We start from the raw sequence: 25,588 nt of genomic DNA on the forward strand, positions 1-25,588 counted from the left end.
AGACAACTTTCAAAAAAAATCCCAAATTAATACTGAACGATACTGATTTATGTTGATGTATGGTAAAAACAAACACAATATTGTAAAGCAATTATCCTCCAATTAAAAATAAAAAATAATGAACAATATAGGCTTATGGGAATTCTTTTAAGCCGACAAATATGCTTAACTTAGAACAAAGGCATTCAAGATGTCCTAGTTCTACCTGGGAGATATAGCATTTTCCCAGGTGGTGTGACAGGGTATTCACAGGTCTGAGAGTGCAGAGGAACACCTCTGCCAAATTTGGTAGGGGAGAGGATGGCACCATCCACCTCGAGGTGGGAAGCACAGAGGATAAACTGAAAAGCACAGGTGATGCAAAAGAGAAGCGCATACAAAGAGTAAAAGTGTCCTCAGAGTGTTCGCCTATGAATAAGAATTTGAAACTAAAAAGGACAAGCTACATTACCCTCAAGTATATTTCTTATAAATCAAATCTCAAAAAAAAATACCTTCCAGGTACAGACATACTATTTATGGTACAATATATACAAATATAGCAGTATAATTTATTGCTAGAATTTTATTTGGTTGTTACAAAATTTGCAAGGGTATATATATTAAAAAAAGTGGGGGGGGGGGCATGAAAGGCAGCCAGAAGAGTAAGTATCTTCAAGTTACCTAAAGTGCCAGACTAATTTTATACTATACTTAAACCTTTCCAAGAACATAAAATAGCACAGATAGGCAAAGGAATTAGAAGCATGAGCCATAATGAGGTAAGCAGACACATTCATAGGAAAAGACTTCATCCTGCCTTAACTCTAAATTTTAATATCCCTAGGGAAAAAGAAAGGTTAGCCAACACCAAGCTGAACTTCATATGAAGAAAAAAAACAGCCCTTAAACATTTAAAGGTGCTCAACTATATCCATGGCTAACAGGGAAACTTGGACAAAGTGAAAATGGAAACAAACCCTACCAAAGAAGTCTCAAGGCTTCTCTAGTTTCTCCCTGACTTGGCCGACAGCACAGTTAAATTTTTCAGTTTCCCTTTTGTGTAGCCTGAAGATTGCTTCTAAGATCAACATAGCACAAATGTAGGTGACATGGAGAAACAATTCCTTCTAGTCCAGGGACCTTTAGTACCAGGGCTACAGAAGTATTTAATGGGAGGATTATACTTGCTTGTATTAGATTTGAAAAAACTTGCTGCCATCATGTGAAGCCCCTACTCCAGGCCTGCCTGCCATGTTCTCTGGACAGAATCCTCTGGACAGAAAGCCTCTAGTTATTTCTGAGCTGCAATTGTAAGGAAACTTAATATGATTTCAGGTGTTTCATTTTACAACCTTTTTGGCCTTAGTCAGCCCACAGAGGAACACATTAGGTTCTTGGTTAGCCCCCAGGTAAAAATCTCAAGAAGGTTCCTGGATCAGAATTAGAGGCAGCGCTTTCCTCTATAGTTCCTGAGTAGCCAGGCTGAGACAGTGGCCAAGGGACTGCAGCCCTGCCATTCAGAATGGAGACAGTATCAGAGGTGAAAGTTGATTAGAGCTTAAAGGCAGACTTGAGTGGATGGGTGGGGGAAGATAATCTAGTTCACTCAGGGGGGAAAACTACTGGCTCCTACTGGATTAACTTTTTATGCATATAAACCCTGAAACAGGATTAAAATGAGAAAATCCCCAACAAGACTTCTGGTTCACAGGATGGGAGGACAGAACAAATAGCCAGGTCTTACGTTCCTGAGTCTAGAGGCAGCCCTGTTCCCACAGTGTCCACTCCCTTAATCAATTCCCCCAGCACCAGGCCACACCCCATGGCAGCACCTAAAGATGTCTTAAGGAGACGGGGACATAGCTTCAAGCTGCTACCAGGTAAGATTAGCAATTTTTAATAACAAGTCATTTGTTCACATCCTGTTTCAAACCATTTTCCCCACTTCTCACAAAATATGCACAACTCTTTCACTTTAAATATTTACAAACAGAAAAGGTCTATCTGTTAAAGGAAAGACATTTTCTGAGTCCGTATAAAGTGCAGCTAATTTAAGGCAAATTTATGTGAAATATAAAAGGTGGCTTAGTCTCTCTATATACACATTTTCCAGTTTTAAAAGATAAGGTCTCCTCCCCTCAGAAAAAGGAAAGAGAAAAAAAGAGGGCTTGACTTTTTTTCTGGCAATTTTAAAATTAAGATCTTACTGGTTTCAGGAAATGATAGATTTCTGAATAAGTAAAATGGTCTTTTTTAAAAAAATAACTTTTATATAGCTTTTTCAAACAAGTTAAAAGGTGACAATGTGTCTGCTACTGTAGTTTGGAGGACTGGAGGATTGATCGGTAGGTAGAAGGGTTGTTTTTGTTAGCTGAGCAGATAATAGGTAGTCCACAGCATATATCCACTTCTGAAATGAGCCTGATGAGGCTAGACACCTAAAGCTGCTCTCAGCTCCAGGAATGAGTATCTTCCATCTCCATCAGAATCAAACTCTCTTAAATGCTCTGGTTCTGGCCCAACAGACTCTAAGGTGTCCTCGATTTGCTGGTAGGTCAGCTTCCCATCCACATCCTGGCCAGTCTTATGGAATAAGCCCTGAAGATCTGTTAAAAAGGAATCACAAAAACATGTATGTACCTATATGCACAGCTAAATTTAGTTAACAGTTTAAAAAGTAGTCTCAACTGAATTTAAAGCACAAAAGAAAAGCTTCTTTGCAGACTTTGTTCCCCAAAGGTAAAGTTTAAGGTCTCACTAAATCTCAAAGAGGAATTGTTTTTGCTTTTTAAATGTATATGTATTTATTTTTGGCTGTGCTGGGTCTTTGTTGCCTTGTGCAGACTTTTCCACTTGCGGCAAGTGGAGGCTGCTCTTTGCTGGGGTGTGTGGGCTTCTCACTGAGGGGCTTCTCTTGTGGAGTGCAGGTTTCAGTACTTGCAGTAGCTGTGACACATGGGGATTAGTTGCTCCGTGGCATGTGGAATCTTCCTGGACCAGGGATCAAACCTGTGCCCCAGCACTGCAGGTGGATTCCTATCTGCTGAGTCACCAGGGAAGTCCCTGAAAGACTAATTCTTGATCCTTTAAGGATGAGAGAATACTGAAGGGCACCATCCTCCCAAAATAGAAGCAGTGACAGATAATCACAAGAGAAGTGAATGGACTAGCTTTCTCTCTATGCAGGGTCTTTAAGATTTTCCAGATTTTATTCTTATGTTGAAGGGGTAGAAGGGACTGCAGAAGCCTTAAGAGTTAACTGATAGGAGCTCTGATGGCCTATAGAACAGACTATGGCATATTGTCAATTCAATAGTTATTATATAATCCAGTAGTTCCATTCCTAGGGTATAAACTCAAGAGAAATAAAAATGTGTGTCTACACAAAAAGCTGTAAATGAGTGTTCATAGCTTCATTGTTACTAATAGTCAAAATGTAGTATATCCATAGGATGGAATATTATTCAGTCAAAAAAGGAATGCAATATTGTTGCATGCCACAAAATAGATAAACCTTGAAAACATTGTGCTAAGTGAAAGAAGCATATTGAAAGAAAGAAGCACACATAAGACCGTGTATTACATGATTCCACTTACATGAAACACCCAGAATTGGCAAATCCAAAGAGAAAGTGGTTGAGAGATTAGTAGTTGCCAGGGGTTGGGGGAAGGGGGATAATAGGATGTGACTATTCTCTTTCTGAGACTGACCTTCCCCACTCTCCCACCCTGCCCAAGAGTGGGCTCTATAATGAACACCTAGGAGGGCCAACTGTTTATATAATGTTTAACAAGGGCTTGACTGTGTCCCCACTGAATGACTTAATATTAATGATTCAGTCTCTAGAACAGACTTATGGACATGGGGGAGTGGGGAAAGAGAGGGTGACAAATGGAGATAGTTGCATGGAAACATGTAGATGGCCAGTGGGAATTTGCTGTATGACTCAGGAAACTCCAACCAGGGCTCTATGACAACCTAGAGGGGTGGGAAGGGGTGAGAGGCAGAAGGGAGGTTCAAGAGGGAGGGGACATATGTATACCTATGGGTGAGTCATGTTGATGTATGGCAGAAATCAACACAATAGTGTAAAGAAGTTCTCCTTCAGTTAAACATAAACAATAAAAAAAAAACAGATTTAGTCTCTAATACCAGAGGACGGTACTGTCAAGCAATTTTGTAGACAACCTCTTGTGTAAGTCCCTACTTTCAGTCCTAAGAGCCCCAGCAAAGCAGCTATATAAAGCTCTCTGAAAACCAGGAAAGCAATGAGACACCTGTTCCCAATTCCTGCCACCACGTGGTCAACTGGAAAATGTTTTGTGTGTGTGCGTGTGTGTACACACGGGGCATGAGTTTATAGAATGTGCTGCACACTCTGCAAGAGAATTCTAATAAAAATCAGATTGTTGCCTCAGGTCATTTAAAAAATGTAGTCATTCAAAAGTGTGCACCACCTATATTAGGGATTAAAGTATAAATGTTAAGATGGCTATTTCTTAATCTGCTCTAACAGTCTTTCCTCCTTTTATTTAATCAATTCTTGATGTAAAAATGAAGACCAGGAGGAGGCAACTTGTGTTGCCAACAAACACAACTTAACATGCTCCTGTCTCCCCAGAAAACAGAAAGAAAAAAAATGAGGATAGGGAAGAAAGTATTTAAATGGCAATACATATTTTTTAAAACAATTTTTAATTGAATGATAATTGCTTTACAGAATTAGGTTGTTTCCTGTCACATATCAACATGAATCAGCCGTAGGTATACGTATGTCCCCTCCCTCTGAACCTCCCTCCCGCCTCTCACCTCTTCCCACCCCTCTAGGTTGTCACAGAGCCCTGGTTTGAGTTTCCTGAGTCATAGAGCAAATTCCCACTGGCTATCTATTTTACATATGGTAATGTAAGTTTCCATGTTACTTTCTCCATACTGTCACCCTCTCCTTCCTCCCCCCCCCATGTCTTTAAGTCTGTTCTCTGTGTCTGCTTCTCCATTGCTGCCCTGCAAATAAATTCATCAATACCATCTTTCTAGATTCCATATATATGCGTTAGTATACAATACTTATCTTTCTCTTTCTGACTTACTTCACTCTGTACAATAGGCTCTAGGTTCATCCACCTCATTAGAACTCAAATTAAATGGCAATGTAAATGCCATTGTAAATTGCCATTTAATGGCAATGTAGGTTTCCTATGCTTTAAGAATTAATTGTAACCTATAGATAACTTATTCACTTAACAAATATTCACATGTCCCAGGCACGAGGATAGGGGCTGGGAGTGAAGTTAAATGTTATAGCTCCCTAGGAAATTACAACCGTGTGACATGTGCAAACGTAAGATACTGTGAGTACACACACAGGAGGAGCCTAGTCCAGTCCTGAGAGGTAAGAAAATGTTTCCTGGTGGAAAGGTTTCTAAAGTGAGGTGAAGAGTCAGGCAGAGAGGGTGACAGGAATGGGTGATTTTCCAGGCAGTTAGCAAGTGCAAAATCAGGAAACCAAACATCACAAAGAGGGATGGAACACACTGCTGGAAGCAAGACAAACACATTTCTCTGTGAATCAGATCCTTCCTACTAACATTTATCTTGCCGATTTTCAGCCAAAGACCCCTCATTTCTGAAGGACTTCTGACAAACAGGGTTGACTTTTACTTTACTCTGCTAGTCTCACAGTATTATGTTTGCTTGTCTTCTTCACTGGACTGTTATATCCGTGGGGAAAGTGAGACTGTATCTTCTTATACTGTATTCTTACTGCTTACACTGGGTCTAACTAGGTACTCACTGAATGACTGAAGACTCTAAAAAACATTCACAGAGACATAACATAGTGTAGTGTGGTTAATGGCACCCCACTCCAGTACTCTTGCCTGAAAAATCCCATGGACGGAGGAGCCTGGTGGGCTGCAGTCCATGGGGTCGCTAAGAGTCGAACACGACTGAGCGACTTCCCTTTCACTTTTCACTTTCATGCATTGGAGAAGGAAATGGCAACCCACTCCAGTGTTCTTGCCTGGAGAATCCCAGGGACGGGGAGCCTGGTGGGCTGCCGTCTCTGGGGTCGCACAGAGCCGGACACGACTGCAGTAGCAGCAGTGTGGTTAAGAGTAAAAGTTTCGTTGTTAAACTGCCTTGGTGTGAATTTTGCCTCATCAGTTATGGCTGTGTGGACTTTAGGCAATTCCCTATCAGTAAAATGGGTATAATACACGACTACTGATGGTCCCAGGATTTTACTAGGATTATATAATATAATGCATATCAAGTATCTGGCCCACAGGAAGTGCTCAACAGTGTTAGATATCAATCTTTATCTTACAAGTTAAAAAAGTTAGAAAGTTACAACTTTGAGCTATTTCCTCTATCATTCCATAATATAAAAATTTTACCTTCGATGCTAGAAATTCCTGGAAGGGAAACAGGTCTTAGCTGGACAGCTTTCTCAATCTGGTCTCCAAGAGACTGTGGGAATTTTGGCAATGTTGATGGCTGTGATGTGAAATTCTGTACTTGCTCTGTAACAAACAATATACAGTTTTAGTATTACCAGTCTGACATAAAATTAAACCAATATTGAAGGTCACTTTCAAACTTTAATATTTAAGTTTGAAGCTGTGGTCCCAACTGGATGCTCTTACAGTTCAAGTTAGCTTTACACATGTTTAGAAGTTGAGAGTTCAGCTGCAATGAGAGAAGCACTGGGGATTTGACATCGTAGGAACTCTGCTAAGAGCCTAATTTGAGGGTACGTGTCACCAGACCAGCTGTGCTGAAAGAACGCTACCATACAATTATGTAGCACAATGTCAGGGCAAGGCCTCCCACTGTACTTTTGTCTCCCATGTAAAAGAGTAACGGAAGTTGTATTGCTTTCCCCAAAATAAAAAATACTTGTGGGTGGGTAGAGGTCAAAATGAACATAATCTAGTGCCTTGGTTACATTATGAAGCAGCACCAGCAGAGGTTGATGCAACGGCTAATATCGATTAGGTTATGTCCCTGCCTAAAGTCAAAGGCCCTTCCAACCCAATGATCCCATGTTATTACTTGTTAATGGCTTTTCAGGAGGACTAATATTTATTTTTAAGTAAATTTTATGCACTTACAGAAATGAAGACTCCCGTAAACAACATTTAGGGCTGGTTTAATACATACTATGACAGTAATGTTTCTGCCTATAATTGGATGCAGACAGCATGGAGAAGTCTATTTCCAGCTAAACATTACCCATTCTTCCCTTAATAGACTGGAGTACAAATCATGTGCAAAATGGGCTTTTTCTAAATGAAAGCAAAGTGTAGCAGCTTCAACTCGGTGCGCTCAGGCATCATTCACTCCATGCCATCAGTCCTGCCAGAACACCTTTCCCCATTCCCTGTGTGGGAGGCGAGCTGCCCAAGCCTGCGTGAAATATTCAGAAGCCAATCCTGAATATCTTACCTTCACTGGCAGTCTTCGGAGGCCTGCTGCTCTCAGGTTTGTTTGTGAGAGCACTTATCAGCTGCAGCTTCTCTCTAAGCTTAGATACCTGAGAATCTGAACTATCTTCTTTCTGTCCAAAACAAAGATCATAGAAGATTTAAGGCAGGAGGAGGACCTCATCTGATTCTTCATGATATTCCCAAAGCCTAGTTAGCCTGTAGCTCTTGACCCCAAATAGGCTCCCTCTGAAGGCAACGAAGGAATGAATCAATAATTACTAGAGACATCTTCAGTACTCAGTGTTGATGAGGGCTGGGCTGGATTTGAGCCTACACCATTCAGGGAACATTATGCCACAGATGATCTGATTCGCCGTGTGCACTTGGCAGCTGGGGAAGGCATGCATATGCCAGCAGTAAAGGAATGCACACTTGCTCAGGTGCCTTCATGATACCCATTTCCGAAATGGGCAGGATCCTGTTGTCTAGGAACTATTTCATACGAACTAAATAATTTTTCTGAGTAGCTTACTTCACCTTGTGACTATACCACTTTAGGCAGAGTTTCATGCTCTTATCACCTTAAAAAAAAAAGAAAAAAGCAACCAGACCACAAGTATTCCCTTGATCTGCCTTCTCGTCCCCCATGATAACTATTAACTGGTGGCAGGAATTGTTAGGAACATGAAAGAATTATAGTATTTCTAATTCAAGGCCTTACTTGTATCTTTAAAAAAAATCCCCCCCCCCCGACCTCTGTCTCATTCCTAGATGATACAGTGGCATATAAAAAATACAATTAATTATAAAAAGAGAGAAGTCTGGTTTCTGTGAGGTCAGTTTCTAACAGCATAGGCTAGTTTGAAAGGTCCTGATCCTATGTCTAATTACAATATTGACCACTATATGTTTCTTTCATTCAACATAGACTTACTTATTCCTCTCTTATCCTTATTCTACACTAACAGTTACTGTATAGTAAAAGGAAATGGTTACTGTATAGTAGAAGTAATCTTGCCTGGGAAATCCCATGGACAGAGGAGCCTGGCAGGCTACAGTCCATGGGGTCACAAGAGTCACACACAACTTTGCGACGAAACCACCATCATGGATCACTCTTAGTTTATTTAGGGAGTCAAAATATGGATATATATAGCTAAAACTAGGTACTAAATGCTTGAATAATTTATGGCAAGGAGAAATTGCATTTTGCTAGGATGCTTAGATGAGGCAGCACTAAGACACTGGGGTAACAGTTAAAAATCACAAAGTGTTGGAAAGTAAAGCCAAAAAATTCAGGCAAAAATGTGTACTAGCTCTATTTTATTCTGATATTTACTATTAAAATCTGAATTGTTGTTGAAATCACTACTATTTTCCAATAGTAACCATCTGTTACTTTTTTTGTGCTCAACATTTTTATGTGGATCTTAAATTTCTCTTGTTATTCTCTAGGTGAAGTTCAATTTTTTTTTTTTGGTAGTAGCAGTTAGAAAACTCAACAAAAACCTAGCTTTTAAAGCACTAAAATCTTAATATATGTGATTTTTATCTAGATAATACACAAAACTGTCAAGAACAAGTATAGATGGAAAGCATTACACTGAAAACTGTCTGACATATGGTTCATTTCCTGTGAACTCACATCCTTGAGCTTATCAAATGTAATGTGCATATGAAATGATATTTCAGTCACTCAGTCATGATCTTCCTGGCTTTTCCTTTATCTTAACCCAGGTCTTATAATACTAATAATATTACACAATACTCTAATCACAGAGAATGTTGAAAACACCCTTTCCTTCTGGGGATACCAAAACATATCAGATTGTTGTCTTATCTAGACAATATATCTGGGAGAAAGGAAAAATGGGAAGGTACAAGGTGAAGAGAACTGACTGAAGCTTAAAGGGACTTTGTATGCACTGGGACTACAATCTTTTCTCCCCCTTCCATTCCCCCAAAGACTGTAATCTTAACAACAAGGAATAGTTTTTGGTTTAGATACCATTTTTAGGTAACTTATGCCTCTGTTCCCCATCAACAGTACAGAGAACTTACTGTCTTAGCTTAAAACTCCCTTCCTTAGGGAAGTCTTCCTGTTCTGTTAACACTCTGTGATATCCTATACGTTTCCTCTGTAGCACTTATATTTCACTCAATTATGTGTTGATCTTTGGATTGATGGACTTTATGAGTTCCACCACAAGAGCGGTCACATGTCTATCCTGCTCACTGTGGTCACCCCAGCTTCTAGCAGAGAGCTGGGCATGGGGCAGCTGCCTGATAAAGTATTTACTTATTTACTAATATACTAATTACTGTGTCTCGAAGTTTCAGCAAAAAAGACTGAAGTGCTCCCTTTGAGAAAGAAGCAGATGCCTATGCATTTACTCTTACTTCAGAGAAAGCCTCTTATTATTTACCTTTATGCCCTGGGATTTTACTGACTTTATTCTGTTGGTCACTTGATGCAAAGACTCTGTCTTCAAAGTGGCAGCTCTATCATTCACCTTAAAGGGTGAAAGGAACAAAACGAGAGAAGATTAAAGGAAAACATGAAAACTTAAGCAACGTTTAGGACTTTTTAAACAAACTTGCCAAACTTATTTAAAGGGTCTCAGAACATTCAACAGAAATACCAGCAGGAGAATAAGAGGAGAGGGAGAGAGGTTTTAGAGAGACAAAGCTGAAACTGGTGTTTCTAGTTGTTTCCATCACAAACTTCAAAAAGTGAGAGCACTTTAACCCAAAACCATGCTGGGTATGATTCAGTTGGAAAAAACAGTAGGACAGATGGTACTATTGGCAATTTCCTCTTCTAGAGAAAAATAGAGTGGGGAGGGGAGGCACCGTATGGGGGGCTTTAGGGCCGGTGAGTTTTCACAATAAGCCTTGAAAACCAACCTTCAAGGCCTAATACTTATCAAATCACCCCAAATTCCTAGCCTCTACCATCCTTAGTTTGCTGCTGCTGCTGCTAAGTCATTTCAGTTGTGTCCTCTGTGCGACCCGAGATGGCAGCCCACCAGGCTCCCCCATCCCTGGGATTCTCCAGGCAAGAACACTGGAGTGGGTTGCCATTTCCTTCTCCAATGCAGGAAAGTGAAAAGTGAAAGTGAAGTCGCTCAGTCGCTCAGTCGTGTCCAACTCTTAGCGACCCCATGGACTGCAGCCTACTAGGCTCCTCCGTCCATGGGATTTTCCAGGCAAGAGTACTGGAGTGGGGTGCCATTGCCTTCTCCCATCCTTAGTTTAGCTAAGTTCAAAAGGGCTTTTTGAAAGAAGGCTCCTTTAATCTTCGCAGCTTTGTAGTAAATTACATACCCCTGGAAAGGAGGAGGAGGAATGGGTTCTCCTCCTCTAATCTCAAAGCCAAGGCCAGGCAACTTGCCAAGGCTGCACCATGGCAGAGCCAGTTCAAAGGTTGTTTGCTATGTGCCAGAGCTTGACGTTACTTGTGGGCTTGCTTCCAGCTTTGGCGGTTACTTGATTTACAGTACAATGTCCTGTATTTGGTTTCTATTTCTACACATGCCTATGTCTTTGCTGTATGAAATTTTTAAGGGTGGGGCTTGCAGCTATTAAAAGATAATCCACATGGATTTCAAACAGTGCATATGTGAAAGGTGGTTTTTTAAAAAAGAAAAAAAAACAAAAAAACAACTCACCACATCTTATTTACAATAACATAAAAACCAGTAAACCATACAATCTGTCAGCATCAGTGACTCAGTACATCATTTGGGCTCCTCTTGTGTAAAATGAGAGGATGGACTCAACGATCTCTTTAGGGGAGGAGGTGGTCTGACCTGATGTGTCTTAAACAGCTTTCCTGACATTTTCTGTAATGTCAGATGAAGACTGAAACAGGACAAGTCTGAAAGCCTAGTCTGGGCTTAAAAAAACAAGATTCTCTAGTTATTGTCACTGTCATTGTTCCCACCCTTAATAACTTTTTAAGTCCTGATTTTTTTTTTTTTTTAATTTGGCTGTGCCGAGTCTTACTTGTGGCATGTGGGATCTAGTTCCCTGACCAGGGATTGAACTGGGGCCCCCTGCATTGGGAACATGGCATCTTAGCCACCAGGGAAGTCCCAAACTGAAGTATAGTTGATTTACAGTGTTGTATTAGTTTTCAATGTACAACAAAGTGATTCCATTTCATGTACATATTTTTTTTTTCAGACTTTTTCCATCTTAGTAACTTAAAAATGAAAAGATCAAGAAGACTTTCCTTGGAAATATGTGCTGGAGCTTCCCTATCAGATGAGTCACCGGCAACACAAAAGGAGGCTTGTCATCTTAGCCAATAATTTGTGGGGAGGCCTTGGCAAGCAACTGGACCTCTCCACATCTCCCTTCCAAATCAGGACTAACACTGTCTGTACCATTCACATCACAGAGCTAGTATAAGGATTAGAGGAGACAGGATTAAGCACAACACAAACGTGGAGCCTCTCAAGTATGCCAGAGGTTGGTGTCTGAAAAGGTGGTGGACTGTCATCCATGTACAGACAAAACACGTTGCAACAGAGAACACGTCAAAAAGAGGGGAAGAGGCTTACCATGCTGGAGGACAGGTTCGCCTGCTTTTCTACTTTGCTCATAGCAACCAGATCTCTTTCTATCAAGTTGACTCTCTCGGTAAGATTACTGATGGTCTCATTCATCCCCTCAAGTTTAAGATCATTCTGTCTCTGGTACCCCATTCGGGCACTGTTTACTTCCTCTAAAAAGCTGTGAAGGTACAGGATATCCTAGAGTGGAAATAAATCAAGTTATGGAATCCGGCTAAAGACATGTACTAGACAAGCAGGGAAGCAGCAGTGAACAACCCTTATTTTGTCAAGTTACTGAAGTAAACTCCTTTCCCTGCTCTAGACCATTGATCATCTGTCTCTGCTTTGTCCCTCCACTCAGAATTGCTCCCAGTTGACTCCCTCTGGAATTATCTGACCTCAGTTAGACAGGAGGGGGAAAGAGGGAAGAGACTACCTACATGCTTCACTCTCTGGTCCTAGAAAGCTGAGAGCTTGAGAATTGATTTCCCAATGTTTACCTCACCTACTGGTGAGAAAGCTTGCTGGGTTATTAACTGAAATGCTCATTAACCTAATTTGTCAGAATGAAACCACCATCGGAACAATACCAATTACTGAATTGGCTCATGTAGCAAAACCATAACAGGTAGTGCATTATTTAGTATAAGATTCAATTATTTTTATTGACATTCTCCAGTACTGATTGCTATTTAAAAAGGAATGATGACTACAGGCTTTACAGGGCATTAAACTCAGTACAGGAATTCTTCTTAGGGAAGATTTCTTTTATTCTCTTTAATGTGATTCTGAACTCAATATCCTTTTCCATCCTCTGGTCTTCAGTCTTTAGAAACTCTTCATTTTCAAGGATATGCTTTCTACTGTTCTGAATTGTGACTCAAAACAGCTATCATTTTAATCTACTATTCACCCATCTTTAATTTGTCCAGACTGCTATTTTTCAAAAACAGTTTCAGGATAATCTGATCACTCTATGACTTTCAAGATGTAAAAAGGAATTTACTCCACTGATGGACATGTAGGGGAAAAAAATGCAGTGTGCCGAGGAGGAGACAGGCAGCATGTTGGATCCCTGACAGAGTCACACGTATCCTCTCTCTGCTTAGCTCTCAGGCAGGCAAATGTGTGCAAGAGATGCCTGCTGAGGGACCACAACATGGAGCCCACACTACGAAGGTCACCTTCAGATTATAGTGTGGTCACAAGGGAGTTAAACAGAATCAAAAGTACCTGTTTCAAATTCTCACTGTGGGTTTTATTGTCAAGTTCAGATATAGCAGAAGGTGATGGAATGATCTGGTTGCTTCCATTGCTCTCCTTCAAGGTGTGCTGATTCTGTTAACAGGAACAGAGGTTGGTATAGGCAATGAGTACTAATAATAACTACATCTACTTATTCATCAGGGATGGCCCTGCAACATTCCAGCTTCTCACAGGGGCATTCACAGATTAATCAACAATTATTTCCTGAAAGCCTTAGTGTGACCAGTCCTGTGCTAGGCCTGAGGGCACCTGGTACTTCTGGGGAGGCCTGGCCTAAAGCCTGGACTGGACCAGCAGCACCCAGACTACGTCAGGGAACTAAGGTCCTGTTTCTTAGCCTCAGAATGAGAAACTAAGAATGAACTCCCTAACAACTAGGTCTTCTCTCCCAGTTCCCTTTATTCTCAGAGAAACTACAGAACCACTATATCTCCCAGGACCAACTTGGTCTGAACCTGATTAGTGTCACCATTTTCCCAGGACTAAAGAGATCTGTACATTCAAAGAACAGCCAGTCATGGAACCACTGGCTTTGGGCACTGAGCAACATAATCAAGCATGCACATCATTAACTTTTCAGTTTGTACAGCACATGCCAAGAGTTATGTTTGAAGGTTACCCTTTCTTTCTCATCCCATTCCCAGTGCTCAAGACTCTTTCTGAAGAGACTGAACTATGACATGTTTATCTATACTTTTCCCTCTAACAGAAAATGTCTGTATGGCTTATTCAGTAGTAGGATTACCACTGTCAACCATGGAAGTTTAAAAGATGCAAATTTAATGATAAGAGTATGCAACTGGCCAAAATAAATTGTTTTCCTTGAAATCTGAAATCCTAGACATTGTCAACTCTGCTTCTATAATAATCAAATGGTAAAATAAAGAAAAGGAGAGGAGGAGAAAAAAAAATCCCATGGTTCTATAAAGTATGAATTTTTGAGTTAGGAAAAAGTATTTTAGAAAATAATTACTCTGAGAAAATGCTCAAGCTATTAAAATAATGATAATAATAATAATAATAAAGCTGTTGGGTTAGAGAAGTCTTTATTATTATGGATCACACAGTTACAGGGTAGAGCTAGAATTAGAATCCAGGGTGTGTGGACACCCAGATCAAGGCTTTTTCTTCTGGGTCAGCCCCACTAAATGAAAATGACGAGTACTTGTTCCAAAGAAAATGAAAAACCCTCCTTTATAGAGCTCTAACATAGTCCAGGTCTCCTTGGTACAAACTGCTCAGTTTAAACTTGAAACTCCAAAGCTTGAAAACAACATGCAGGGGAGATCTAGAAATTGGTGGAGAAGCTAGGGAATTTTTGTGTGCCTTGAACCATCCTGATTTCACGTATGGATAACTCTTCTCTCTGGCAGGACAGTGAGGGCTGTGCCATCCTTTTTCATCCTTCATAAACCTTTTGTGGAGCTGAGTATCCATTAGGAGATAAAGCTTCTGAAGGACTGAGACAGCTTACAGTGGTACAGCATTAAGAGAAATTTGAAAGCAATTCCTGAACACTGCAGGGGTTTTGCCTTTGTCTCGGTTATCTGTTGCTGCATAAAAAATCATCTCCAAACTTGGTGGCTTAAAACAGTAGTTTACTATTTCTCATGATTCTGTGGGTTGACTGGGCTCAGATGGGGCGGGGCAGCATCCTGCTTCACATGCTGTAGGCTGAGGTCATCCGTGCAGCTGTAATCTGACTGGGAGACTGGCTAAAGCTGGAACACCCAAGCTGGCCTTTCACCCTCTGGAGCTCCTCTTTGCTTGACCTCTAATCATTCCACAGTCTAAGAGCCCTGCCCCAACTCCTGATCCACAGAAGAGTGAGAAATAATCCAGTGTTGTTTTAAGCCACTAAGTTTTAGGGTGATTTGCTAATGTAGCGATAAATAAGACACTTCCTCACCCTCTTTCCTTCTTTTCCATTTTATTTCTGACACATTCCACTCTGAGAATGGTATCTTAGTGCTGTACCTCCTTCACCACATTTGCAAAAAACTCGGCTTTTCCTATCTAACTTAGTTTACAGATTGTAGAAAAATCAATAAACACTGTCTATTGTCTATTTTAAAAAGGTGCCTAGTGTGGTCTGTTTAGGTAAGTGGAAAGTTAGTATCACACGATAATACAGAAAAGGGCAGGCGGGAGTGTGCTGACTTTCCGTAGCATTTGTAGATTTCCTTACCATGTCACTCTGTAGCAGCTCCACGGTTTTCTTGTGTTCATCCACAGTCTTCTGTATTGCTTCCACAGCAAGATGGACACTATTTAAAGTGTTGCCAATGGAAGCTACACTCTGAATAGAAACATGGAGTAGGGTCGCGTTTTTCCCTTTTTGAAATTTTTAATAGCTTTATTAAGACACAACCGATAAACAATAAATTGAACATATTTAAAATGTATAACTTGCTAACATTTTGACACACATGCACACACACATCTGTGAAACCATTACTGCAATCAAGATAATAAACATCAATCACCGCCAAGTTTCCTCACACCCCTTTGTAATTCACTCCTCCCCACTGCCAGGCAACCACTGATCCACTTTCTATCACTACCTATCTATTTATCTATATATGTCAGTTTGCATTTGCTAGAATTTTATATAAATAGAACAGTGAGTGAGCATGTAGTTTTTTTGTTGTTGTTCTGGTATGGCTTCTTTCACACAGTATAATTATTCTGGGATTTATATACGCTGTAGCTACTCAGCATGTTGTTGAGTAGCATTCCACTGTATGGATACATCACAGTTTATCTCCTGACCTGTTGATGGCCACTTAGGTTGTTTTCAACATTTGATTATTACAAATAAAGCTGCTATGAACATACACATACAAGTCTTCATGTGGGCATATGTTTTCATTTCCCTTCATCATATGCCTTCTTGTTATCACAATACTCAGGAGTGAATGTCTGATCATATGGTATGTATTCTTGTTTATTCCATCTCCTCATCAATACTACTATCCTCAGTCTGTTCTTTGTTAGCCACTCTAGTGGGAGTGCAGTGGTGTACCATTGTGATTTTACATTAAACACTGACCTAATGGAGGATTATTTCAAATATCTTCCAACTATGAATTCCATGTAGCTTGTGCTGACACAATTAACCAGAAACTACACACACACACACACACAATTTTCATAGAGGAAAGCCAGAGCTTTCCTAAAAAAAAAAAAAAAAGAGCACTAGTTTATAGACCTGGGACTCGTAGGTAAAGTTCTCCCACAAACTGTCTCTATCAAGCCCTGCAGGCAGATGACCAGAGGTAACACGGTAGATTGCCACTCTCAGGAGAAAATGATGACTTCTGAGTAAAAATAGGTGGAGCTATTTCTGGCTTTGGGAAACCCAACATCGCAGAGATGAAGGGAAAATTTCATTTGACAGCATGTTTTCTTCTGCTTTAGAATCCCATCAGTAACTACTGAGTAGAGTTTGATACGGGTAGTAGCTTTATTTGCTTTCATTATGTGTAAGGAGCCCAAGTGGATTGGGGACTTAGGAATGTAATTCAGAAACTGTCTTTTTAAAAACAGCTTGTTCTAAGGGATCATACCAAAGAGTGTTACTAATTTGGTAGGTTTTGGCCTTTCATTAAGATATACTGACAATTTTATAGTGTCCCATTAGTATTTTTAACCAAGGGTATTTTTATTATACCGATAGCCAGTCAGGAATCCAAGAGAAAAAGAAATGTCATTTTCAACATTAAAAGAAAAAAAAATTACAGGAGATACATTGAAGTTATGTTTTTGAGAAGACCTACCACTTCAAAACTGAGCCACTTGTAATAAAAGTAGTGCCTGACATTATAAATGCACAGGATTGCAAGGAGACAACATGCTGGGCAGAAGTCTCTAAGCAGGGATGTTACCTATACAAGCTCTGTTGTTACAGAAGCTACAAGCATTCAAAGACATCCACTGTTAGAGAATCCTCACTGACTGGATGTATGAGCCCATCAGGATGCAAAAAGATAGTAAGCTCTTGTTTAAGATTTTTTTTTTAAGGAAGCAGCTGACAGCACCATGTGAACTCCACAGTAAAACCCTGAACCTAGTATTCTCACCAACTGCAAAGTGCCTGGCACATACTGGAGGAAGCCCCACAAATATTTATTGAATTAATGAATGTGAGAATAAATCAATTTCCTCTTCGAATGCGAGACTGCCAGAATTGCTTCTGTATTGAAGGCTACAGAGGCTTACTTTTTCCCCACTTGGCCTTTGGAACAATGGCAAAAAGAATCTGGTCTCATCTGGTCCCTAATTTTTTTTTTTAAAGTTGTAAGCAGATGACCATATTGGACAAATAGCAGACTATAGAGACTGTGCACACACAGTGTTGTGGCTGTAAAAGTTTCGTTTCTGGCTTAGGAATTTCTCATTCCTTGCTGCAAACGATTTATACATTTATAGAGGGTGGTGTGGGGCTCCCCTGGTGGCTCAGTGGTAAAGAATCCACCTGCCAACGCAGGAGACACAGGTTCAATCCCTGGGTCGGAAAGATCCCCTAGAGAAGAAAATGGCAACCCATTCCAGTATTCTTGCCTGGGAAATCCCATGGACAGAGCAGCCTGGTGGGCTACAGTCCATGGGGTTGCAAAAGAGTCAGATATAACTTAGAGACTAAACAGTATCAACAGCAACAAAAACAGGAGCCTGGTACATAATTAAATCAAACTCATCACATGTTGACTTTTAAAAGTCAAAGATTCTAGATTTGATACCATTGTCTGGGGTTCTCTGCTCCAGAATCTCTTCTTTCATTTCCTGCCCTAGGGCCTCATTTCGCTTGTGTGCCCTCTTTTCCTTCCATTCCCAACCCATTCTCCCCACCCAGGTCTAGAGATCCTCACATATTCTTCATTTGGTTGGTCACTGCCTCCTGCTCTCGGCCTGAATCCTAGGGATCAAGTAAACAGAAATTCTAAAGTACTGTTTGCCTAGGGCCTAGAGTCTAGCATACATACTGAAGAGTGACTTGCTTAGAGGGTGTGCCCCTTCACCTTTATAAAATAAAATATACTGTTTTCTAAAATGCTTTTTTACCAATTTATACTCTCAGCAGGAGTGTTCGAAAGTTTTCTTTGCACCACATCTTTGTCAACATTTATCATATCCCGGAATTTTATTTGTACTTCTCTAAATCTTTTTTTTTAAACCAAAACCAATAAAAACACAGACACCAAAAACACCTCTCTTTCTCAATTATGGAAAATAAGAGCAATTTAGGGCAACTCTCATGTACAACTGCTCTACTTTCATAAAGACACTGTGGCTGATGAACTGAAAAGGCAAGTAATGAAAAGCAAACCCACACACGTTAACATAAGAGTCCCAGCAAAGCACTCCTGGGATTTGGAAAGCCAAATAAAATGGTGTGAATACATATAAACCATAGTTAAAGTCACCTGTTGCAAATCAAAAGCCCAACTAACCACACCAAAATAGAGATGTCTTGAACTCTGCTACTGTCTTCTTCGAGTAGCTGATTTCAAATACCAGCCTTTCAAAGGAAATTTGCAAGAAGGTAGAATTACAGTTGGTTAATTTCAGTATCTATACACAGCACTTACCTTCTGAAGTCCCTCTACAGTGGCAGGCAGGCTAATTAAGTCTGCAGCTGACTTGACATTGGCTTTGAGGTGGTTTACTGCAGAAGTCAGCAGAGAAATCTGAAAGGAAGTGAGTAATAAACAGTGAAAACAGAATCTGTAGAACAAATGATCGCTTCACACACACTGCAGTTGATGAGGATTGTCAAGGCACCTTTGGACGCCACGTGATTCTGCAATCCAGACATTCCGCCCCGTCAGCTCACAGGAACAGAGGAACTCTGTGGAGTACCTTGGACAGACCTGAGGTGTGGAAGGCAGCAATAATACCCCTTCTCTCCTGGCCAGGCCAAAGAGGGAAAGGCAGGTATTATTCTTTACCCGACTCTTGGCAGCTACAAGATCCAAAAATCTTAAATTACCCAAAAGATGCAGTGATTATAATACAACCCTTAAACAACTGTACAGGAAGAAAGCTAATGATCAAGGACCTCTGAAAGATTTCATTTTGATAAAAAATACCACCTCAGTTACTTACTGAACTTTTGTTCCTACCCAAGTGGGAACATAAAGTAAAAACCCATCATCACAAAATATAGTCGACAGGAACTGAACCTGACAACTTGAATGGCACTTTCAACTACTTGGGGATTTAGTTTTGGTTTAACAATGTGATTAATATTTCAGACTCAATTGCTCAACCAAAGCACTACTTTGGACCCTGAAGGGGCTCAATAAATACCCACTAACTTGCTGGCTGACTGATAGACTGAATGTATTAAAATAGGAATTGAATCAAAATAAAATGTATCTTCCCTTCTGTGATTTAGGGATAAAATTCTAAATAGCTGGACTCCTCTCTTGAATGAGAACTGGGGGAACCTGTGTAATATGCCATTTCAGGTTGCAGAGATCATACTCCAACAACTGCAATGTAGCTGAAGATGCAGTTCCACACTGCTTTCCTGTCCCAAATTCGAGGATGAGGACACAGACCTACCAATAGCAATTATATTCAGAGTGGCCTCACAGAGTAATCAAGGAAGGTTCTGGGCACTTGTGACATGCCTAACCCTGTGGTAGGCGTAAACCTGACCCCTTATTCTTTTCTTCAACACATATCTGGCACATTCTCTGTGCCCAACACTGCGGAGAAAGTAGCAAACAAGACCATGAGGTTTTGCTCTCATGGAGCTTACATCCTGGTAGAAAGGTGATAGAAGAACAAAGAAAAAAAGTATTAGATAATAACAACTACTATGTAAAGTATTTAAAGAGAGCTCCTGCAGTGAGCAGCAGCATGTTCTGAACAAGGGAGTGCAGTGGGGAGCCCTGGAACTTTTCTCCCTCTTTCCTTTTAGGAGGGATATGTTCAGGGGTGTCAGACCATTTTGCTTTCATTCATTCTCTCATTCATTCATGCGTCCTGAGTTACAGTCATGTCCAACTATTTGTGACCCCATGGACTGCAGCCTGCCAGGCTCCTCCATCCATGGGATTTTTCCAGGCAAGAATACTGGAGTAGGTTGCCATTTCCTACTCCAGGGGATCTTCCTGACCCAGGGATCAAACCTGGATCTCCTGTGCTTTCTGCATTAGCAGGTGGATTCTTCACCACTGAGTCACCAGGGAAGCCTTCTCATTCATTCATTCCTGCAACAAATATTTATCGAGCCCTATTTTATTCCAGTGGTGAACAACACAGATGTCAGTGATCATTGGTGTTTACATTTTAGTGCAAAGAGACACAGAATTTCATATAAGAAAAATATTTAGATAGTGGGATGCATTAGAGGAAAATTAAAATAAGGTGACTTGATGAATGACTGGGTAGCTACTTCATACTGGACTATCAGAGAAGGCCTCTATTAGAAGATGAAATATAAGATGAGATACAAATAATAAGGAATTAACCAGCCAGATCAAAAGTACATTTCAGCCAGAGGGAACTGCTAGGTCCCGGTGTGGGGAAGAGCTTGGCATATTTGGAGGACAGAAAGAAGGCCTAGGGGCAGGAGCGAAAAATGAGTGAGAAAAGGAGAGGGAGAGGGGAGGGGAAGACAGGGGAGGATGGAGAGGCAGAGGCAGGGGAGAGGGATGGAGATGAAGGTACCATTAAAGAAACAAGTACTAAATGTGATACCAAATAAAGTCTGAGAAAAGACTATCACTGTGGGATGAAAGGGACAAGCTTCACTGAAGCAGGACTCAATCAGACTCTGCCAGAGAAGTAAGAGTTTTATATATAGAATTAATCAGCTTTCCTTTCTAGGTTAGAAGGGTGAGTGTGGCATCAGTGAGTAAGTAGGAAGCAACAACAAGAATACTCTTCCTTCACAGCATTTCTCAAAGTAACAATGATTTCTTTACGTGTGTGATTTTAAATTAAGATTTCTCTCCTCCACTAGACTGTAAGCTCCATGTCATCAAGGACCACCTCTTTTTTATTTTCCATAACACACCTGGCACAAAGATAGGCCTTCAATAAGTATCTACCAAATGAATGAATGGCTAAGAATGAACACTCTGTGGCTGAGATGGACACTGAGAAGGCGAGTCTGAGCAGAGCAGAGGGAGGAGGATAGGAAGCAGAGATAAAATTACATAAGTGTGAACTAATTTTCCTCACTGGGAGTATGGTATAACAACAACCATCTCATAGGGATGTGTGATGGTTTTAAAATATGTCCAAAAATTCTTTGATGGTCCTCCCTCCAAGAGGTGGACACTAATTCCCTTCCCCTTGAGTGTGGCCTGCACTCATGACTCATTTTTGGTCCACGGAATAAAGTGCACGTGACAATGGGCAACTTTGGAAACTAGGTCATAAGAAAGCAGTAAGTCTTTTTGTTCTCTCTTAGACCACTTGCTCTGGACAAGCCAGCTGCCATGTTGTAAGAGCACCCAAACAGCCCCATGGAGAAGGCATGATGGGACAAACTGAGAACTCTTGCCAACAGCCCTGTGACTGAGGATCCTTCAGTCCCAGTCAAGCCTTCAGATGATGCAGCCTTGATACTATATTTTAGCTGCAACCTTAGATCCTTGCCAGAGCAACTCAACTAAGCTGCTTCCAAATTTCTGACCCAGAAAAACTGTGAGATGATAAATGTGTGTTGTTTTAAGTCATCAAGTTTTGAGACAAATGTAACACAGCAACAGATAACTAATACAGGCTATGAGGATTAAATGAGATAACTAGAACTCTTAGCATAGTAACTGATACAAACAAAATACCAAATAAATGTTAGCTCTTTAATAATGAAATTTAATAAGCACTTAAACATGGAATTCTCTGTAAGTGTTTCAAAATATTCAGACAAATCATCAACATTCCAACTTTATCCATTTAAAAATAAAATGAGTGAGAAACCTCAGCCCCAGAGAGATACTTGCAGCAAACCACAAACTCTTAAAAGCAGCAATTACATCAAGGAGGTTTTAACCATGCCTTTAAAAAGGTATGAATAATATTGACGTCTGAAAAGCAATAAGGAAACAGGTATTCTCATGCATTGTTAATGGAAATGTGAATTGGAGACACTTGTTAGATGGTTATCTAGCAGTATCCGTCACAACTTGAAATGTTTATACCCTTTAATCCAGCAACTTCATTTCTAGAAATATCTATCCTAGAGGTTACTTGCTTAATCAAAAAGAAGAAAATACCTAGGAATAAATCTAAGGAGGTAAAGGACCTGTACTTGGAAAACTATCAGACACTAATAAAAGAAACAGAAAATGACATAAACAGATGGAAACATACATTGTGTTCATGGATTGGGAAAAAAATCAATCATTGTTAAAATGACCATACTACCCAAGGCAATCTATAGATTCAATCCAATCTGTATCAAAATACCAATGGCATTTTTCACAGAATTAGAACAAATAATTTTATATGGAAACACAAAAGACCTCAAAAAGTCAAAACATTCTTGGGAAAGAACAAAACTACAGGCATCATGTTCCCTGATTTCAAACTATACTATAAAGCTACAGTAATCAAACAGTATGGGACTACTGGTACAAAAACAGACACATAAATTAGTGGAACAGACCAGAGAGCCTAGAAATGAACCCACACTTATCGGGGCAATTAATCTACAGAAAAATACTGCAAGACTATACAGTGGGGAAAAGATAGCCTCTTTGACAAATGGTGTTGGGAAAACTAGACAGCTACATGCAAAAGAATTGAACTGGACTACTCTCTCACACCATGCACAAAAAAGATCTGAAACCGTAAAACTTCTACAAGAAAACACAGGCAGTAAGCTCTTTGACACTGGTCTTAGTAAAATTTTTTTGAATCTATCTCCTTAGGCAAGAGAAACAAAAGCAAAAACAAACGGGACTTCATCAAACTAAAATGCTTTTACACAGTGAGGGAAACTACCAACCAAATGAAAAGGGATTCTACTGAATGGGAGAAGTTATCCGCAAACAATATATCTGACAAGGAATCAATACCCAAAATATACAAAGAGCTCGTACAATTCAACACCTAAAAAAAACCCGATTAAAAAATGGGCAGAAGATCTGAACAGATTTTTTTCCAATGAAGACAGGCACATGAAAAGATGTAACATCACTGATCATCAGGGAAAAAGCAAATGAAAACTACATGATATATTGCCTCACACCTGTCAGAATGGCTACTGTCAAAAAAAACAACAGATAACAAGTATTGGAGAAGATGTGGAAAAAAGGGAACCTTCCTGTAGTGCTAATGGGAATGTAAACTGGTGCAGTATGGAGATTCCTCAAAAAATAAAAAACAGAACTACCATTATCATCCAGCAGTTTCATTCCTGGGTACTTATCTGATGAAAATGAAAACATTAGAAAAGATGTATGTTTCAAATACTCCCTTAAACAGTTCTTAAGCAAACATAAAGTTGAGACGCACTATCAAAAATAAAAGTGATAAAAGCAGCCAGAGTACCCTAATAAGTTTCAAATCACTGTATAAAATGATTAAAAAATGACTATGCGTGAAATGGCTTTAGCTTTAATAAAAGTTCCTGCTTTAAGTCAGGAAATTAATTTTTGAAAAAATTAAATCAGTCCGCACCAAAAAGAGAAAAAAAAAAAAAAAAGAATATGCACCTCTATGTTCACTGTAGCATTATTTACAACAGAAAAGATATACAAGCAACCTAAGCGCCCATCACAGATGAATGGGTTAAGAAGTTGTGGTGTGTACTATATGCACACACACATATACATACAAAGGAATATTACTCAGCCATAGAAAAGAATAAAATCTTCTCATTTGTGACAATACAGATGAACCCAAAGGACATTATGCTATGTGAAATACATCAGAGAAGACATTGTAGGAAATCACTTATATGTGGAATCTAAAGAACAAATAAACAAACATAACAAAACAGAAACAGATACAGAGGACAAATAGGTGTCTGCCAGAGGGGAGGGGTGTGGGGGAAGGAAAGAACTAAGTGAGGGAGATAAAGAGGTACAAACTTCTATTTGCACAATAAATGAGTTACAGGCATGAAATGGGCAGCCTGGGGAAGGCAGTCAATAACTATGTAATATCTTTGTATGGTGACAAAAGTAACACTGGTGATCACTTTGAAATGAAAATAAATATCACATCATTTGTTGTGTAACAGAAACTAACAGTGTTACAGGTCAATTATACTTCAAAAACAAAGTCACAAAAAGAGACCAAATTTGTGGTTGGTTACCATAAGGGGGGGGGGTGGAGATGGTGGTGGTAGTGGGGAGGGGAGGGAAATTTGGAGGAAGATCGTCAAAAGATAAAAACCTCGTCATAAGATAAATAAGTACTAGAGATGTCATGTACAACATAATGAAGATAATTAACACTGCTGTATGTTATACATGAAAGTTGTTAAAATGGTAAATCCTAAGAGTTCTCATCACAAGGAGAAATATTTTTTCCTACTCCTTTAATTTTGTATCTGTATGAGATGATGGATGCTCAGTAAACATACTGTGATAATTATTTTATGATGTAAATCAAATCATTATGCGGTACACCTTCAACTTATACAGTGCTTAGTGTTAATTATAGCTCAATAAAACTGGAAGAAAACGTAAATTTAAAAAAAGATTATGCTCACAAACATAAAGATGTATGCTTAAGACTTTTCACTGGTTTCTTATTTGTAACAGCAAAACACTAGAAGACAATCTAAATGTCTATTACTAAGGATATAGATATATTGAGTAAACAGAGAAAGCTGTAGAATATATACCTAATGACTCCATTTATAAAGTCACATATACGTGTGCACATGTATACAAAAACCTATAAGCTAATTCATATTAAAAGCTATTGCTGCTGCTGCCACTAAGTCACTTCAGTCATGTCCGACTCTGTGTGACCCCACAGATGGCAGCCCACCAGGCTCCCCCGTCCCTGGGATTCTCCAGGCAAGAACACTGGAGTGGGTTGCCATTTCCTTCTCCAATGCATGAAAGGGAAAAGTGAAAGTGAAGTCGCTCAGTAAGTGTCCGACTCTTTGTGACCCCATGGACTGTAGCTACCAGGCTCCTCCATCCATGGGATTTTCCAGGCAAGAGTACTGGAGTGCGGTGCCATTGCCGTCTCCAATTAAAAGTTATTACGATTTTGTAAATGCATATAAAGTGAACTGTAAAAATGTAGCCCAGACTATTGACAACAACTATGGGGACAGGGAATGTGTGTATCTGTGTATGATGGGGGCACATACAGAGATGGCAGTGAAGAATTTTCTTAAGAGTTTTATGTGTATCTTA

General features: G+C 39.8%; 1 protein-coding gene across 2 annotated transcripts in view; it reads right to left on the bottom strand.

The window, feature by feature from the left end:
• The window catches only part of EFCAB14 (EF-hand calcium binding domain 14), a 38,296-nt gene that overhangs the window by 984 nt on the left and 11,724 nt on the right, over positions 1-25,588 (bottom strand). For both annotated transcript variants that reach the window (XM_010847888.1, XM_010847887.1), the window contains 8 exons: positions 18,833-18,931; positions 15,430-15,540; positions 13,209-13,313; positions 11,982-12,173; positions 9,840-9,926; positions 7,433-7,544; positions 6,382-6,507; positions 7-2,588 (listed from right to left, as the gene is read on the bottom strand). In XM_010847888.1, coding sequence (XP_010846190.1) covers positions 2,413-2,588; positions 6,382-6,507; positions 7,433-7,544; positions 9,840-9,926; positions 11,982-12,173; positions 13,209-13,313; positions 15,430-15,540; positions 18,833-18,931 — 1,008 coding nt within the window. In that variant the 3' untranslated portion in view covers positions 7-2,412. The remainder of the gene's footprint in view (positions 1-6; positions 2,589-6,381; positions 6,508-7,432; positions 7,545-9,839; positions 9,927-11,981; positions 12,174-13,208; positions 13,314-15,429; positions 15,541-18,832; positions 18,932-25,588) is intronic.

This window comes from Bison bison, unplaced genomic scaffold (assembly GCF_000754665.1).
Source record: "Bison bison bison isolate TAMUID 2011002044 unplaced genomic scaffold, Bison_UMD1.0 scf7180017864256, whole genome shotgun sequence".
Lineage (NCBI taxonomy): Eukaryota > Metazoa > Chordata > Mammalia > Artiodactyla > Bovidae > Bison > Bison bison.